The sequence below is a fragment of the Sebastes fasciatus genome, chromosome 4 (genome assembly GCF_043250625.1).
Source record: "Sebastes fasciatus isolate fSebFas1 chromosome 4, fSebFas1.pri, whole genome shotgun sequence".
NCBI lineage: Eukaryota > Metazoa > Chordata > Actinopteri > Perciformes > Sebastidae > Sebastes > Sebastes fasciatus.
The window spans coordinates 13,459,034-13,476,987 of record NC_133798.1 but is presented as its reverse complement, the minus strand read 5'-3'; the positions used below and the strand labels follow the sequence as shown (position 1 = coordinate 13,476,987).

Here is a 17,954-nt window from a genome sequence, read left to right as displayed (position 1 = left end):
TCACCGTCTTGTACACTAATCATGACATGATGCATCTGTGCCTGTCACACCCTTGAAGAGGGCCATCTTGGCTCCGTGAAAAATCGGCCGCTACCAGCTCCAAAATGATCTCGCTCTTCCAGAGAGCCGTCTGTCAACAAGTCACGATGAGGCTCCTCCGGGATGAGCTAACTCTTTAGTCACATTGTCTCAGCTTTTTGTGTTACCAGTCACGAGGGTCTTCTGGGACTGTGTAACTCTTTAGCTACACCTAAAACACTTGGGTTTCACAGTGTACATTTTACAGTGTTATGGCTGACTTATATTCAGCTGAGAGAGGCCGCTCGAGGCTGCTGCTGCAGTGGGGAGGATATGGCCGGCGGGGACCCTCAAGATCCTGAGCTGCCGAGAGCAAACACCAACTTGTGGAGCCTTCGTTCAAAATGTCCTCCGATGCCAACAGAAACGTAATCATTCTGCTGACGACAACCCAGAGAGAGCGGGCCGTGTGTGCGTTACTATGCATGAAAGTTTTCCTCCTCACTGGGACAGAGGTGTGCTGGAGATCTTCAGGATCCCGAAGATAAACTGGAAAAGACAACCAAGACCAGTGATTTGGGCACCAGGACGGCAGAGAGATACAGCGGGGGAATCAGCGTGTATAATATAATATAAAATAATTAGTGAACTGTTCGTCATAACTTTTTTTCATTTATGAAGAAATATAATTAATGAAACATTATTTAAAAGTTTTCTGAATCTGCTCTTTGAGGGCAAATATTTCAGACAAGGCTGTGATATGTGTAAATAATAAAATAATTATTTAATTAGTAATAACAATGGTCCAAAATGATGTAAAATTGCAGAGTTTCAGTCAAAAACCTTCACATTTTCATCAAACCAGAGTTGCTGATTGTTGGAATGGAAAGACTAACCAGGACGGGTTTGGTTATTCTTTTTTTCTCCAGTTTGAATGAAGTGTGTTTTACGATAACTTTACAAGACAATTAAGCCAGTCTCAGTTTGGTGTACGAGAGAAACTTGAATTCAGGTGTACAATTGTATTTTTCTGTTTAGGTGTAAGAATATATTTCCTTCATTGACATTTTGTGAGTTTATTTTGTTTATTTATCAGATGCAGCAAACTCGCCGTTCCCGCACAATGCATCCTGGTACATGTAGGCACAGCCGGCAGCAGGATTGAGGATTTACTCAAGAACTATAATTACATTGTTAAAGATTGAATCAGTTTTTGGCTTGTGGCTTCTCACAAAAGGCAGTGTCTAATTGGGGCTCGTGTCACGTTTCAGATGTTTATGAGTTGTTAGCAGTTCCTCTAAGAATGTCCCCTCGAACCTATTTCATTTAAATAACTGTTTGAGGCTCAAAGAGGTGAACTCATCAAATACTTCACAAAACAGCTAAGATTAGAAGATATTATTTCCTTGTTTCCTCTCCCATAGAGAGTTCCAGCCTCTGTGCACTCGCTTCTGCAACTAAATGCAATATCTCATTCAGGATTTCTTTCATCTGTCTTTCTGAAAAAGAAAAGTGTATTCGTAGTCAAATTGGCATACAGTAGTTGCAGAAATCAAAACATTTGAGATTTTAACAAAGTCAAACAACTTTGTGAGCACAGAAAAAACTACAGCTCCCAAAATTTGCAAGCGCAGCAGCGCGGATACATATGTCTACGTAACCTGGTTTCGTCCATTTCCCAATAATTCACCAAAGCTCATTTAAACCACGTTTAGCTGTAACCTCTGCTGTCTAAAATCTTCTACGGTGTTTGCTCCTCTCTGTCCTGCTGTTAGTACAGACATATCTGAGCTAACCGTTACCCGTCAACTGGCCTCTTATGTCGAGCCATGACATATACAGTACATCAGACTGGTACATAGGTTGTACATATTAGCATGGACGCCAGAATAAAAAACAACAGGTAATGCTGCCGCCACGCGCTTCTGACGTTCCTGGTGTGGCCCGGGTTATATGGGGAATGGTATTTATTAAAGGCAGTTAAAAAACATAAATATTAAAGTAGTTAAAAGTAGCTCCATATTGACTAGCTACAACAGCAAAATGCTGCTCAAGCATTGATACATCGGTATTTGTCAGGGTTGTGAATTTACAGGGGAACCCAAACGCAGAGTTACAGGCAGAAAAGGTAGTTTTTAAATAAAAGCGAGCTTTAATAAATCCAGCTGAATAATCCAAACAACAAAAACCAACAGGCATACTAAAAACAAAACTGCAGGGAGGGGAACAAAGTACAAAAGAACAAATCCAACAAACAACAAAAAAAAAAAAACTGAGAACAAAACCAAAAATCACCAACCAGGGGAACATGAGGAACACCAGGATCAGGGCAGGAGGTAACATGCAAAACGGAGGACCAGGTAGACGGGGCTGGAGCGACAATCGAACCGACAAAGACAGAGGGGAACACACAGGCTTAAATACAAGACGGTGATTAAACACAGGTGAAACAAATCAGGGCGGGGCAGACAATCAACAAAGGCGGGAAAAACAAACAAAGGTAGGAAGTAAAACCAGACAAGACACAGGAGGAGTGAATTACAAAATAAAACAGGAAACACTGGAATGAAATAATATAAAAGAAACCAAACCCAACACAAACCAAAATCACATTAACATAACTAATAACAATCTTAATTTATAACAAAGAGGAAAAAGTTCAATGCTCTGGCACAGCCAGACCATGACAGGTATTAACAATCTAATAATGTAATAGGTGATAATATGCCAGTCACTGGGGGCAGTTTTCAAGAAAGAATACTTTTGATACTGTAAGTAACGTTACATTTAGCTGATAGTACTTTTAGTTAAGTATAATTTTAAATGCAGGACTTGTAATTAAGTATTTTGTAGGGCTGTCAATGTCTAATGGCTGAGTGGGCGTTTCCATTTGAAAAAAACAGAATAGAGCGCAGATGGACCCGCCCAGGATCTGAGTACTTCTTCCACCACTGTCAGTCTATTACATAACTGATAACTGGCATGATAAACAATAAAGGCTCATACCAGTGAGAACACTGAATGATTTAAGTGAACAGAGTTGTGATGAATGGTAAAGATAAATATGAAAGAAGTCAATTAAGTCAAGCTGTTTTCCTGTTAATAACGGATCTGTTTCTAAATTTAAGATCACAGCTTTCATCTGCTCTTTTGTCATTGAGAGTGAGTCCCACTGGGTATCACCCCTCCCTCATGTATATGTGATAACTATTCAAACACTGTAACAGGCAGGTAGTCATTGGTGTGCATTGCCTGTCATGAGACAGGAGCTTTGAGATGAATGAGTAAAGGGATGAATTAAAATAGAAGAAAGACAGGAATAAGCAACAGATGGCAAAAGAAAGAAGCTGACAAAACTTTTCACTGCATCGTCCTTTTGTCTCCACCTTCTCCATCACTCAAAGTAAGCAAAGTAAGAACAGGGATTATACGTGTGTCATCTTTAAAACAGATATATTTCAGAAAAGTTCGTGTCAATCATTTATTGAATATTTTAATTTCTGTTTCAGCCAATCAAGTTAGAGTTGATTTTGTTTTTCTAGACACACATCAGACAGTCCAACGATAATTTATTGATCACCTGTCTCTTCTCCATCTGAAGCAACTTCTCTTGCCTCCCACATTATCAGGGACATAATCACTACTGACACACCTACATCAAAATCATGATGGAAAGGAAATGTAGCCTCAAGAATTTCCCAATTTAGGGATCAATAAAGTCTATCTATCCATCTATTCATCCATCCACCCATCCAGATAATCAGACTGAATTGCATTTCGTTTCACTGCATCATTCAGTCTGAATTCCTGCTCCTTAGCTGATTCCTGTTTGGGAGAGTTGATATTTTGCTCTAATCCATCAGTAACAAGTGATGTATCTGTCCTGCAGACATCATTTTCAGTCAAGATGGAAGCTGTGGGAGCAATTTACTATGAGGACAGTATTTTTTATGTGTCAAATGTTGCCATATACTTGGCATTTTCCTGTCCAAACCAGTCTACTAGAAATTGAGGTTATATCATGCTAATTTGCAACATTAATGTACTGCTGCTCGGATTATGTTTTTTTATGAACATAATGAGGAAACATGGTTAATTCATGTATCTGGCAAGTTGCAAAATGTTAATACTGAACATATTAGTTGAATGTACAGAGCCTGTGAGTGTCCATACTAATTTGTGCTTTCAAGATATAATTTGTTCCCTCAATTTGATTAAACTGTTCCCACATTTTGATAATTTTTTGTGCAAAAGTGGTTACAATTCAATTCAAACCTTTTTAATGCAGCAAAAAATTGGACAAACCGAATTGAATGGATCGGCCGAATTGTTGCCGACACCCAATCCAGCTGTTTGTGTCAGTATCGGCCTGATATCCGATGTGGCATCGGTGCATTTGTAGCTCAAAACTAACCTCACACGGGACATGATGTGAGCCCGGGTCTCAGGCATCAAGTTTCCCATCACCACACGATTTGGGAAAACAAATTAGTATTACAGTAGAAAAACTTAACTTCTATAAAACAGGGTTTTCCTGTTGCCATTCTTCTGGCTCTGGCACAGGAAGGTGACACCTTCATTCTCAATCCAGCCAACAAAAATCTGATTGGTGGTTTTTCCAACCAGCAACCAGCCATAAATGCACAACACCTATTTGAATCATTGGCCAGGCTAAGGCTAAAAATGTTGAGAAAAGGTGAAGAAGCTTTGAGTTGAATGAAGGAAGCGAGATTGAAAATTTAAAAGCCTTTGATGGAATAATTCCATCTTCTGTTTTCATGACACTTAACCGCTCCTCGAAGTCTTCTCAGGCCTCTGATTTACATTCAATTGCTGCTTAAAAGATGAGAAAGGATCAGTCTAATGAAACAGTGGTGCCCAGGTCCCAGAAGAGATCTGGGTCTCTGCAGTGTGCACATTAAAGCTTGCTTCCCTGTCATTTCAATCTATAAATGGTCGTATAACACCAAAACGATTTAATGATTGCCAATAATTATTTCAAAATACATCAACCAAATACGCATCTCTCTGGACAAAATTTCTCCTCCTCAAGTCTGACTCAACAAACAGCTTTGGGCTTTGGTGAGATGCTGTAAATAGCCATGTACAAAGTAAATGACTTGTGAGGCTGGGTTCTCAGGGGTGTGTATGTTTGTGCATGCATGAAGTGTGCACTTAAGTGCCTGACTTTGAAATCCTGAGAAGCTTTGATGGGGGTTTCTCTACAGTTTCATAAAGACATGAACAAGAAGTGGTCTCCTGTCCTGAATGGGCCTGTAATTGCACTCATCTTTTGGTTTCATCTGATGTGACTGTGTGGTTAATGTAATTAGTTACCTATCCTGCTAGATTAATACACTTTACTTTCTTACCTTCACAGTTTCTGAATTCGATTGTGTCAAGAGCCTGCAGACATTACGGCAAGATACTGTAAGGTGTACTGTAATTTACAAATGATCCGTCAGTTTGTGCACAGTTGACCTCAAATCAGAAATGACTATATCCAACATTATGAAGAACACCTGAAAGCGTAGGTGTATGTAACCTTCGTTACTTCCTGACACCTGCCTTTAAAATGTATTTCCAATATGAAAATCTGACTCCCCTTTCTCCTGCCAAAGCACAGATCGTCCTGTCGTTCCTACCCTAATCTTTGTACGTACTCAGAACTGACAGTAAGCACCTCGTCTTCTTGCTTGTTCTCCGTCAGCGAGTGTTTTGACAATCCATGCTGACAACTGAAAAGATGTTTCCTGAGCAGCTTGACACCTGACAGATTTGTTGTTGTTGCTCTTGGTTGGATCCTTTTCTTAAGGTTGATTTGGGTTTCTGTAGTTAGTGCTTGTAGAGTTTAGAGGCACTGCATTTACATTTTAATGTTAAAGCTGCAGTAATACATATTTCGATATTAACAAAGGATCAAATGTCTATGTGTAATGTGAAAGGGTTTACTTGTAGTGACGAACCCACAGAGAATTAGCACCTGACTCTGCGTTTCCCCTCAGCTCTACAGAGTGATTTTGCTTCTTTCATCTCATTGTTTGGATTTTCCGACCCCCGACTTTACTGTTTTGATTCACACCTGCGGCTTTCATCTGTGTCATTTTTGGCTGCAGCAGTCAGCTGTTTTCAGCAAAAAGAGCGTTGAAAACCTATAGCACACTACCTGCTCAGCTCCACACAACAAATAGACAAAGTACCAGCTGGTGAACATAGTGGAGCTTTTAGCCTTTAAAGAAACAGATATTTCTCACAGGAGTTGGTGGAGACCAAAACAGAGCTAAAAGGAGAGTGAATGTTGGACTTAGGCCCTGTTCAGACCTGGCATTAACATACATCTTGGGTGATCCGATCACGAGTGAACACCTCTAAGTACAGGTGTGAGTGAACTAGGGCTGTCAATTGCGATTAAGATTGCATGATTTTCCATAATTAATCTGCAATTAATCTGCGATTTATTACAAACACCAACTGACAATGGTGCAATCAATTGATTAAAATATTGAATCATGATTAATCGTAAATTAACCGCACATTTTGTATCTGTTCAAAATGTACCTTAAAGGGAGATTTGTCATGTATTTAATACTCTTATCAACATGGGAGTGGGCAAATGTGCTTGCTTTATGCAAATGTATGTATATATTTATTATTGGAAATCAATTAACAACTCAAAACAATGACAGATATTGTCGAGAAACCCTCACAGGTACTGCATTTAGCATAAAAAATATATTCAAATCATAACATGGCAAACTGCAGCCCAACAGGCAACAACAGCTGTCAGTGTGTCAGTGTGCTGACTTGACTATGACTTGCCCCAAACTGCATGTGATTATCATAAAGTGGGCATGTCTGTAAAGGGGAGACTCGTGGGTACCCATAGAACCCATTTTCATTCACATATCTTGATGTCAGAGGTCAAGGGACCCCTTTGAATATGGCCATGACAGTTTTTCCTCACCAAAATATTGCATTTTTAGCCTCCTTGGTGACAAGCTAGTACGACATGGTTGGTACCAATGGATTCCTTAGGTTTTTCTAGTTTCACGTGATACCAGTATCTTTAAAACAGAGCCCGCTACAACCTAAAATTCACAAATTGCGTTAAAGAAATTAGTGCCGTTAAAACTAATTTGCATTAACGCATTATTGTTGTGTTAACTTTGAAAGCCCTTGTTATGAATAATGTGAGTGTTGGCACTAATGCAGTCTGGTGGCTTTGAATAGAGCTATATAACGGTGTGTCAAGGTGATTTGGTCTTGGCTGCTGCCCTCAAACATGATTGTGTGTTGCTGCTCTGAACAGAATCTGATCACTGAGGATAAATAAATACATTTCTCCTCTGTTGTATTTCCATCTCCTGGTCAACGAGCCTTGACATGTCTCATCTTTGATGTGAGCAATCGATCAGCAGTAGACTTTAAACACTGAATGAGTGAGAGGGGAAAGGACTGAAGATGGACCCACAGTTGTCTGTAGCTCTGCATGTATGATGGATAATACTCAACCTCTCAGTCTATCATTGAAACAGAAAGCTGCACAGACATCAGAGTCAGTCACTGGACGGACACTCTTCTTTTATCTGCACACTTCATGTCATGTCAGTCTGGTCCTATACAGCTGCAGCCATTAACAAAGAGTAACAAATACATTTATTGTCAACTGCTGCATTGATATTCCTGCTCAGATCGATTACCCAGTTCATATTACACAGCGAGTTCAGCATTCAATTAATCTTTTCTCTGTGTGGTTTCTTGTGTGTGTTCTCCAGTGCCGAGCCCGTGCCCTGTTGCTGCATCGTCAGCCAGAAGGTGTCACTCCATCTATAAGGGTTTCGCTCAGTGTCTGATGGCTCTGGGCGACAGTCTCGCGGACAGCGCCCACAAGGATGAAGACACACACGAGATACACTCCATCTGCAGGTCGGTGTAACCACACTCATACAGTGCCGCATAGCACTGAGGCCGTTATATAGGAAGCCTGCCGAGTTTCAGTATTTAAAAATGCATTTCTAAACCCTGCAGGGCAGTTAGGTCAGTATCACTGAGTATTCAGTTACTTTTAGGGGTGAGGGTTTAGAAACAAAGACAGCAGCTCTCTGGGGATGGCCGCACATATTCTCTGAGCTGGAACTGAGTATGCAAGGAAGGAAAAGTTTAGACAAGCATTTTGCAATTCCAGAAAGTCAGTCTGCTACCTGATATCAATAGGGCACGTGCTTCTGTACAATACCACAGATCGAAGTCATGGCTCTCTGATCCCCCACTGGACTTACTCAGGACCTGTTCAAATGCAGTTATACGGATAATATTTCCTAAAATAGCTGTGTGTGAACATTAATAAATGATGACAATGTTACCATAAGGGATGGGGCGATATAGGATTATATAAATTATATAAAAAAAACACTCAATAATTGATCAGCTGTGATTTTCCATTATCGGGATAATCGGAAATATCATCATGAGTGATAGTAGAGTAGTAGTGAAAAATAGAATTTGATTTTAAAAGGTATAAGGGCTGTCAAAGTTAACGCGATAATGACACGTTAATGCAAATTTGTTTTAACTCACTAATTTCTTTAACGCATTAACACAACTCGCGATTTCAGAGGTTGTAAAGCTCAGTTTTAAAACTAGAGTGAAGATACTGACACCATATGAAAGTAGTAAACCTAAGGAATCCATTGGTACCAACCATGTCATACTAGCTTGTCACCAAAGAAGCTAAATAACGCTCCAAACTTGTGATAAAAAATGTGAGGTTAATTTGCGATTAATCGCGATTAAATACTTTAATCGATTGATTGCATCATTGTCAGTTGGTGTTTGTAAACAAAACCATTCAAAGATGCCCCATCCTCCTCGACTCAAAGAGCGAGAGGGAGAACGCAGTGGTGGTCGAACAAGCTAGAAAGTGAATGAAGAGAGGGAGTGGCGTTGACAAGAACTTTAAACTTTAACACTAAGGAGTGAATTAGAGAAATAAAACATAACTTTTTGATTGTTTTATATACGTTCTAAAGCACAAATAAACACGCCAACACCTTTGCACAGCCTGTGAGAAGGTGACGCATTGCCGGATTTTGAATGAATGCAGCCGAAGCGAACGCTTCATCCCGTCCTCTCAACTCCTCTGCTGTGGCCTCTCTGCTCTGCTCTTTATACATCCATGACACAGACAGAGAGCAGAGGAGAGAACCGGAGGCAGCGATGTTAAAGGTGTTACATTTACACGTTTTAAATTAGACCCGGCAGCGTTATTACCTACATAAATGTGAACACTGCTGAGACCATTAGCTGCTTGTACAATATGTTTGACATGAGCTTCCAGGTCAGAAGCAGAGGAATCTGCCGGCTTGCTTTAAAGAGGTACTCCATTAATTCAGATTTGCCAATCCATAAAGTAGGGGAACATAATTTAAAAAAAGGGTAAAAATTAATGCATCAGAGTCATAGATATCCTTCATAAGCACCATTTGTAACACAGGCTTTCTGTTAAAGGGATAGTTTGAGTGTTTTGAAGTGGGGTTTTATGAGGTACTTATCTATAGTAGGTGTATTACTGACAGTTGATGGCGATCGGTGTGCCTGCAGCATCGAGAAACAGACAGAAGCACCGGCACCGGAGCAAAGCTATACAGTGCTGTGGATGGGGACGGCAGAAGAACGTATTTTAGCCACCTTAAAGAACGACTCACCTAAAAGAATAGATATCTGTTTAAATTTACGCTAAATTTAGAATATTTTCACAGCTTTATCTTGCTGTCAGACAGCCGTTTCCTTTTCCTTTCCGACTTATCTATGCTCTCTCCAAAGCCAGCAGGCTCAGATGACAAAAAACAGTATAGATACGTTTCACTTCCAGGTCAGTTCGCTGTCGGAAAATATAGTGAACACTTAAATGGATATCAATTTTTTTTGGTGAGCCTTTCTTTTAGGTGGCTAAAATAAATTTTTCTGCCGTCCCCGTCCACAGCACTGTATTGCTTTGCTGCGGTGCCGGTGCTCCTGTCTGTTTTTGAATGCTGCGGGCGTGCTGACCGCCATCTACTGCAAGTAATACACTGACTATGGATTACTACCTCATACAACGCAACTTCAAAACACCCGAACTATCCCTTTAAACAAGACTCACAGTCTCCAGCCATGTCAGAGGCTCTGTGAAGCTGTAGTAAAGGATGGGATAGGGAAGGTAAAGGATGGGGAATTCTGTGCAGTTGACAGCACAACACAGTTTCACGGCAGTTTGTGAAATAGTAAATAAATAAATTTAATCTATTTGATTCGTGTACATAGATATGAATTTCCCTTTTTTTTTGGTGACGCTCAGCACAACTTTTAAAAACCAATTTTTCGTGCTTTTTCCTAAGAATGTCCAGTAACATGTGACGCACGTGTCAATTTCCGCTCCAGTCTTTTCAAAATAAAACTAATTAGCTGGATTTAGGAATAGATCGACTTGGTTAGGCTTAGGTAACAAAACTTTGTTAGGTTTAAGAAAAGATTGCAGTTCGGGTTAAAATAACTCCGTAAGTGCCGTAACTTAAGTACGGAAGTTAAGTGACATATAAATCAACGTTAACTTCTGGTCCTGTCCTGTGTTTTTTGACCCACCCATCCACCTCAACCTCCTCCCTACTCAGCGTTCGCTGCTGTTTATACTTCCCGGTTCACAATTATGTGGATTACATACGAATTGATTTTGTGCTGACCATCATGAAAAAAACGTGAAATTCGTGTTTATGTACATGAATCAATACATTACATTTTGTGAATTTTTCACAAACTGCTGTGCGACTGGGCTGGACAGCATGATGTTGAAGATTCTGGTGCACCAAACTGACATCAAGACTGTTGATGTTTCTTTCTTTTCTTCCTTCATTGTTGCAAAAAATTTCCTTTTCCATTGAGAACTCCCCTTGCACAAGATTGTAATAAACTCCCTGATAACATTTTAAAAAAATGATTTTACTGACTGGGACTGTAGGGATATTGAGTCTTTGACAAATAGAGTGACTGCAGTGATTTATGCAGCATGACTGCTAGATTGCCACAACTCTGCCAGGTGTCAGTGGAAGTTGAAGGAGAAATCACTTCCAACGCGCTGATCCTGTTCGGGGTATCATTTATTTTATACAAAGGTATCCCATTTAATTTGATCCTGATGTTAAAAAATGCTACAGACAGCACCTTTCTGAGTGATTTTAACCTCCACCATTTTAGTGTAAGGAAATATAAACTGTAATGATGCTGTAGCTATTGCTCATATTCTTCTAGTTCTCAAAAGTGGAAATCTAAAGTGAAAAGTCTATGACAGCGTTGACATTTGACAGCCAAGCCAGTGTTATAAGGACGCACTGTCAACATCTGTGATGCGCTATAGACTGGATGAACAGCCAATAGGAACGCTCTCTCTCTGAAATGACCTGTGATTGGCCGGTCTCCCGTCACAGACTAGATTTTTTAAAGCCTGAAAACAGAGCCATGAGGAGGTGCAGAAGTCTAGTTTTCTGCTTACTGTCTCTTTAAGTGATACGCTACTTTTAGTGCCCACTCACAGATATTGAACCAATCAAATCAGTCACTGCAGAAAGAAATTTATCAAATGAAAAATTCTGTTAATTTTTTTTGGTAACAAATAAAAATGACAAAATAACAAATAAGTAGGCTATCCAAGTCAAAGTATGCACCAAGGATATACTGATTTCTCAGAAAATTTCCGTTTGATTTTAACTTTGAACACTTAATCCCGAACAGCGCTGCCTTTTCTCCTCTCCCAGCATATCTTCATTCTGCAGCTCTCTTTTTAGCCTCTCATTGTTTGGGCTGGAGGCCTGATGACGCTGATTAAAGATGCAGAACATCTCTCACTTCCCTTCTCTTTTTCCCCCCCGTTTCTTTCCCTCACCACTCCATTTTCTCTATATCCTGTATCCATTCGTCATTCCTCCCTCTCTCTCTGTCATCTCCGCTCACCACTCTATTTATACATACCTCTGTCATCCATCTTCCAGAGAAGTCGTATCCTCTCGACCAGGGAAGGGAGCCATTAGTGTGTGAAGGGTCTTAGAATAGGATCGCTGATCTGAGAGCTTCTGTCGAGTGAAATTTGTACAGTACCAAAATTAAATTGAACTCCAATCATCACAGCAGACTGTAAACACATAATGGGAACAGTGGGGGTCAACCAAAGAGGTCAAAGTAGCTGTTACACTCAAATAAAGTTGCTATACTGCAGAGGTGAGAGGTTATGTTGTTATTTAATGCAATATAACAGGAATTGTCACAAGCACTCTTTTCTTGCTGCATTATGAATGAGGCTTTTGCAAACTAAAGAGTGTGATCAGGCAGCGACAGCATACATGCTCTATATAATACCGCTTACACACATTAGGTAGTTCCCAGGGAAGTGTTGTCGCTCAGCTAACCGTGTGACTCAGTGAAACTAACTCCGGGGTATCCAGGGAGGATTTTCCTTTTGTTCAAGACACATTTTCATCGAGATCTACAAAGCTAAACATTATAGTCCTTGAGGAAAACCTAATGGAGTTATCCTGCATATATCCTCCTCTCCTAGCCTCTCCTTGCAGTATCAGTCATCTCATTGATATTTGCTGCCAAACCAAATTTCATTGTGTTTAAAGGGATAGTTTGGGTGTTTCGAAGTGGGGTTGCATGAGGTTCTTATCCATAGCAGGTGTATTACTTACAGTAGATGACGGTCGGTGTACCCCCAGCATCGAGAAACAGACAGGAGCACCGGCACAGGAGCAATACAGTGCTGTGGAAGGGGACGGCAGAAAGACTCACCAAAAAAGATTGACGTCCATTTAAGTGTACACTATATTAGAATATTTTTTCAGATGGCGGAACTGAACGTAAAGTAAAATGTATCCAAACTGTTTTTGTCATCTGAGCCTGCTGGCTTTGGAGAGAGCATAGATAAGTTTCACTTTCAGTTCAATTACCCGTTGGAAAGGAGAAGTAAAGGGCTGTCTGACGGCAAGATAAAGCTGTGAAAATATTCTAAATATAGCGTACACTTAAACAGATTTTTTTCAGTGAGCCTTTCTTTTAGGTGGCTGAAATAGGTTTTTCTGCCGTCCCCGTCCACAGCACTGTATTGCTTTGCTCGGGTGCTCCTGTCTGTTTCTCCAAACTGGGGGCATGCCGATCGTCATCTACTGTAAGTAATACACCTACCTCACATAACCCCTCTTCAAGACACCCAGACTATCCCTTTTTTTTTTTTTTGTTATTTTTTTGGGGACATTTTTCCATTTTATTGAGAGGACAGTGGATAGAGTCTTGAAAGGGGGGAAAGAGAGAGAGTGGATGCGGAAAGGGCCACAGGCCGGATTCGAACCCGGGCCGCCGCGGTCAGGACCAAGCCTTGATACATGGACGCCCGCTCTACCAACTGAGCTAACCCAGGCGCCCCAGACTATCCCTTTAACATACAATAACAATAGAGCATCTTATCTTACCTTGGCTCAAGCTTAACTGCACTTACTGGACTCTCCTCTCATAGTTGCTTCCTCCTTTTTGATGCCAAGCATGGCTCTTTGGTTGGTAGTGATGTCGGTCTGTTGGTTCACCGCTTTGGTCCAAATATCTCTACAACTACTGGATGGATTGCCCTGATTTTTTTTGTACAGATGTTCATGCCCCCCAATGGATGAATCTTAATGACTTTAGTGATTATCTGATTTTTCTTCTAGTGCCACCAGCAGGTTAAAGTTTTCACAGTGAAATATCTCAACATCTATTGGATGAATTGCAATGGTGGAAAGTAACTAAGTACATTTACTCAAGTACTTAAGTATAATTTTGAGGTAAAAATAAACTATTAGTAAAGTATCCAAAACGAGCTTCATCTTTACCAGCTGCAACATTAAAGTTATGAACACATTAATGCATCAATAATTATAATCTAATAATATAGTATATATTATTCTGAAATGGGCCATTCTGCAAAATTAGTAATTTTACTTTTGGTACTTTAAGTATATTGTGATGCTAATACTATTGTACTTTTACTTCAGTAAAATTGTAAATGCAGGTCTTATATCGTAACAGAGTATTTCTACACTCACTTTTGTATTACTACTTAAACATCTAAATACTTCTTCCACCACCGATGGACTGGAACAAAATGTTAAGATTTCCCTCCCACACAGAGGATGTACCCTAACAGGCTGATCTCATACACTGTTCGTAACTATACCGACAAAAAGTAATGCACTGTAATTTGTGTATATCCCACGAAATAAATTTGTGTGTAATTAACGTAATTGTGAACCAGGAAATATAAATAGACAATGATGTGTGCGTGTGTGTCTCTGTGTGCATTTTATGTAGTGTTCTTATTTTCAAAAATGGAGAAACAGTTTGGTTTTAACCGTGACTTTTGATTAAAATGAGTGTGAAGGAACCGTCCGAGAGAACTTCCCCACAAGTAGAATAACAACTTGTTATTCTATGTGTGTGAGTGTGTGTGTGTGTGTGTGTGTGTGTGTGTGCGTGTGTGCGTGTCACCATGGCCCTGCAGCCCACCCGTGGTACCACTCCACTGTTGTTAAATCTCTTCTATTCCTTGAGGTACCAATTAAACTACTAATCCTGCAACCCAGCCACCTTAGTGTGAGTGTTGCCTAATGCAGGGACATAAGAGCTCTCTCTCACACGCACCGGCACGTGCACACACACACACACACACACACACACACACACACACAAACACACACACACACACACGCACACACACACACACACACACACACACACACGCAATCCTCATGTCTGCATACACACTTCTCCCCAATCTACACCCTCTGTGTCCTCGCCTCACTTCCTCACTTTTTCTCTCTTATTTTTCATTCTCTCTCTCCATCCCTCTATGCTTCCCTCTCTCTCTCTCTTCTTCCTCTTTGTTCGCTCTCTCTTTCCCTTCCACTCTCTAGTCTTCTTTCACCTCCCTCCATCCCTCCGCTCTTTTCAGCTCCCTCTCTCCACTCAGGAACATGGTTTTAGCGCCTCTATCAGAGCCACCTAATGAGGAGGTAGCATGGCGCGCCCCTCTAAAGATCCGCAAGCACGTGCACACACACACACACACACACACACACACACACACACACACACACACACACACACACACACACACATGCTACAATGTAGTCTGAATAAGAGGATATGATTTGCATCTAGGCCAAGGCTGCTCCATTGTCAGAGTTCTCCCAGGAGTGCAGCGCTGCTTTTATTCCTCATATTCACAATAGGCTTTATGCAGTTACAATCATTCACTGTGGATCCGGAGGAGGTTAGGTGAAAAGGAAATATTATGGGCTAAAGATACAGAGTTATTGGGCACAATAGAATTAAACAGTAACCTTTTGCTGCAGCTTTAAAAAGAATTGGGGAGGTTCAGATGAAAAATACGGTAGGTACCAATTTACATTAAGGTAAAGTTATAAAGGGTTTATAGGTTATCAGTAATAAGTTTATTCATGTTAAAATCACTCTGCATATTAGCAATAAGCCGTTATAATGTCTATTCTTATATAGCTAAGAAGAAGGATTGGGTTGCCAGGTTGTGAATTCACATTTTGTGACAAGTGTGACTAAAATCTGTTATTTCCTCGATCTTTATGTCAAATACTGAATCAATAACACCCCAGAAAAGTATGTGTACTGCATCAATAATAGTAAACATAGGCAATGATACACTGGAAAACTTTTTGGCCAATCCCTAAGGAGGATGAATTTTTCCCTAAAATGCGCTGACTGGTTATCGTTGACCTGAGTTCCTGGGTCAGTGTGGTCCTACTGAATGTGCTATTTTCATGTCCCTGTAAATAAAATAGATTTTCTTCTGAATTAAATGCAGAATTTGGGTCAAATCTGTGGATCTGTATAGATGTAGAAAAATTTCTTTTTCCGATACTAAGTGGTTATTTTTTACACTCCTAGTTAATAGTGATTTTGTAGTATTTATAGTTGCAGGTGTCATAGGTAAATGTGAAGAGAAATCCCCGACTCCTAATAACTGTGATTCATGTGTTTACATATTTATGTACACCCCTGTGAATTTGTGGGTTTTAGCTACTTGGCATTCTACAGTTGAAAGCTTCCACATTGTGGGTAGCCTATATTATAATTGGAAGGTTTTTAAAGAATGTATATGTTTTTTAATAATAATACATACTGAATACATAACCCCCAGAACTGTATTCCTGACAGTGTGAGGAAGGCTTTGAAACACCATTTGGGACGTCATTTGGTGAAGTGATAATTACAGATAGTATAACTGAATAATTAACTGAATAAATAAATGCAAATGAGTGTTACGACCTCGCGGTTGTATGCCTGAGTTATGGCCAAAACGCGTTGAAGAAATTTCCTTCGGGCATTCCTGAGATATCATGTTCATGATAATAGGACGGAGGGACGGACAACCTGAAAACATAATGCCATGCCAGAGCAAAGGCATAAAAAATCTAAGTTATTATTTCTGGTCAAAATTTTGTGGTGCAACAACCTGGTAAGGTTTAGGAAAAAATCATTGTTTGGGATTAAATGAGTACTTGGTTAAAGAGGACCTATTATGCTTATTTTCAGGTGCATTTTGTTTTTGGTGTTTATCTGGGTCTCTATTAGAACATGTTTAATTAATTTCAATTCAGTTTATTTTTACATAGCGCCAAATCATAACAGAAGTTATCTCAAGACGCTTTTCATACAGAGCAGGTCTACACTGGACTCTATAATGTAGAGACCCAACAAGAGATCCCCGTGCGTGCATTCTTATGTGACAGTGGCAAGAAAAAAACTTGTCTTTAATGCCACATGCTTTTATGTGTTTTAATGTAAAAAAAAAAAACGCTTTACTTTTCTCGTACCAGCTGTGCTGCAGCACCCGCCCACTGTTGTAATCGGTCAACCAAACCAAACTCTTCGGACTCCGCTCCAGCTCCGCTCTAACTAGCTTTGATTGAGGGGGTCCCAAACTAGATGAGGTGGACTCAATAGAAAATCCAGATCTATTAAGCATGCAGTGGAAAAATATAGTGACCCTCTGAGAGTGTGGATACTCAATAGCAGATACCAAATCACCACAGAGGGATTGAAGACGTTAAACAGTTTGTCATCTGAAGGATGTCATAGAAAAAAATCTATTATATCACAATACACAGGTCTCAATACATAGGTCGCACCTGTGTGACAGAATGTAGTCATAACTGAGAAAACTCCTCATTCAGACCATTTACCCAAAGGTTAAGGCAAATGTGTTTCCTTGGTTACAGTCGCACAAACAAAAGCTAGAGTCTACCGATCGCTAAAACGAGTGTTATCAGAAAACTCTCTCTCACAAGGTTTAGTTTTCTTTCACTCAGGCTTCTTCCACAGCAGCCGTTCTATTTGCCTTTTATATTTTTATCCTCTACAGATTTAGATAAGGCCATTCATGCTTTCATTGCATCTCATTGCAGCGTCTCTATTCCTATTTCTGCCTCACTTTAAAGTCACTTTCTGCTCTACAGCTCATTTAGGATGCAGCAGTTAGGATTTAAACTGCTGCCAAACAAAGACAGCATAATATCCCCAAGTTGTGCATCTCTTGCTGGTTATCGTGTGGATTTATAAATTATTTTAAGGGGCAAGAAGGAAGAGTTTCAATTCTTATAAGAAATTGTCATTATAGATCTGTAAAAGCCTCTGCTGCTCACAAATTCTACATGAAATACATTGTTTAACATGTATAAAAATAGTCGTTTACTGCTTGAACCTCTACTGCTGAGATACCATAGCTGCAAAATATAGATCAAGTCTTGTGCGGGTAGAAAATAGAAAGTGGTTTTCCTCCCTCAACAAGGTGAAAGAAACCTTCTTGAAGCACGTCAAACGGCAACCCTGATGAAGGCCACTAC

The 17,954-nt window shown here is 40.0% G+C and overlaps 1 protein-coding gene across 1 annotated transcript in view; it reads left to right on the top strand.

The window, feature by feature from the left end:
- The window catches only part of nrn1la (neuritin 1-like a), a 75,604-nt gene that overhangs the window by 44,765 nt on the left and 12,885 nt on the right, over positions 1 to 17,954 (top strand). Inside the window, exon 2 of the mRNA XM_074632115.1 lies at positions 7,794 to 7,944. Within this exon, the coding sequence (XP_074488216.1) occupies positions 7,794 to 7,944 (151 nt within the window). The remainder of the gene's footprint in view (positions 1 to 7,793; positions 7,945 to 17,954) is intronic.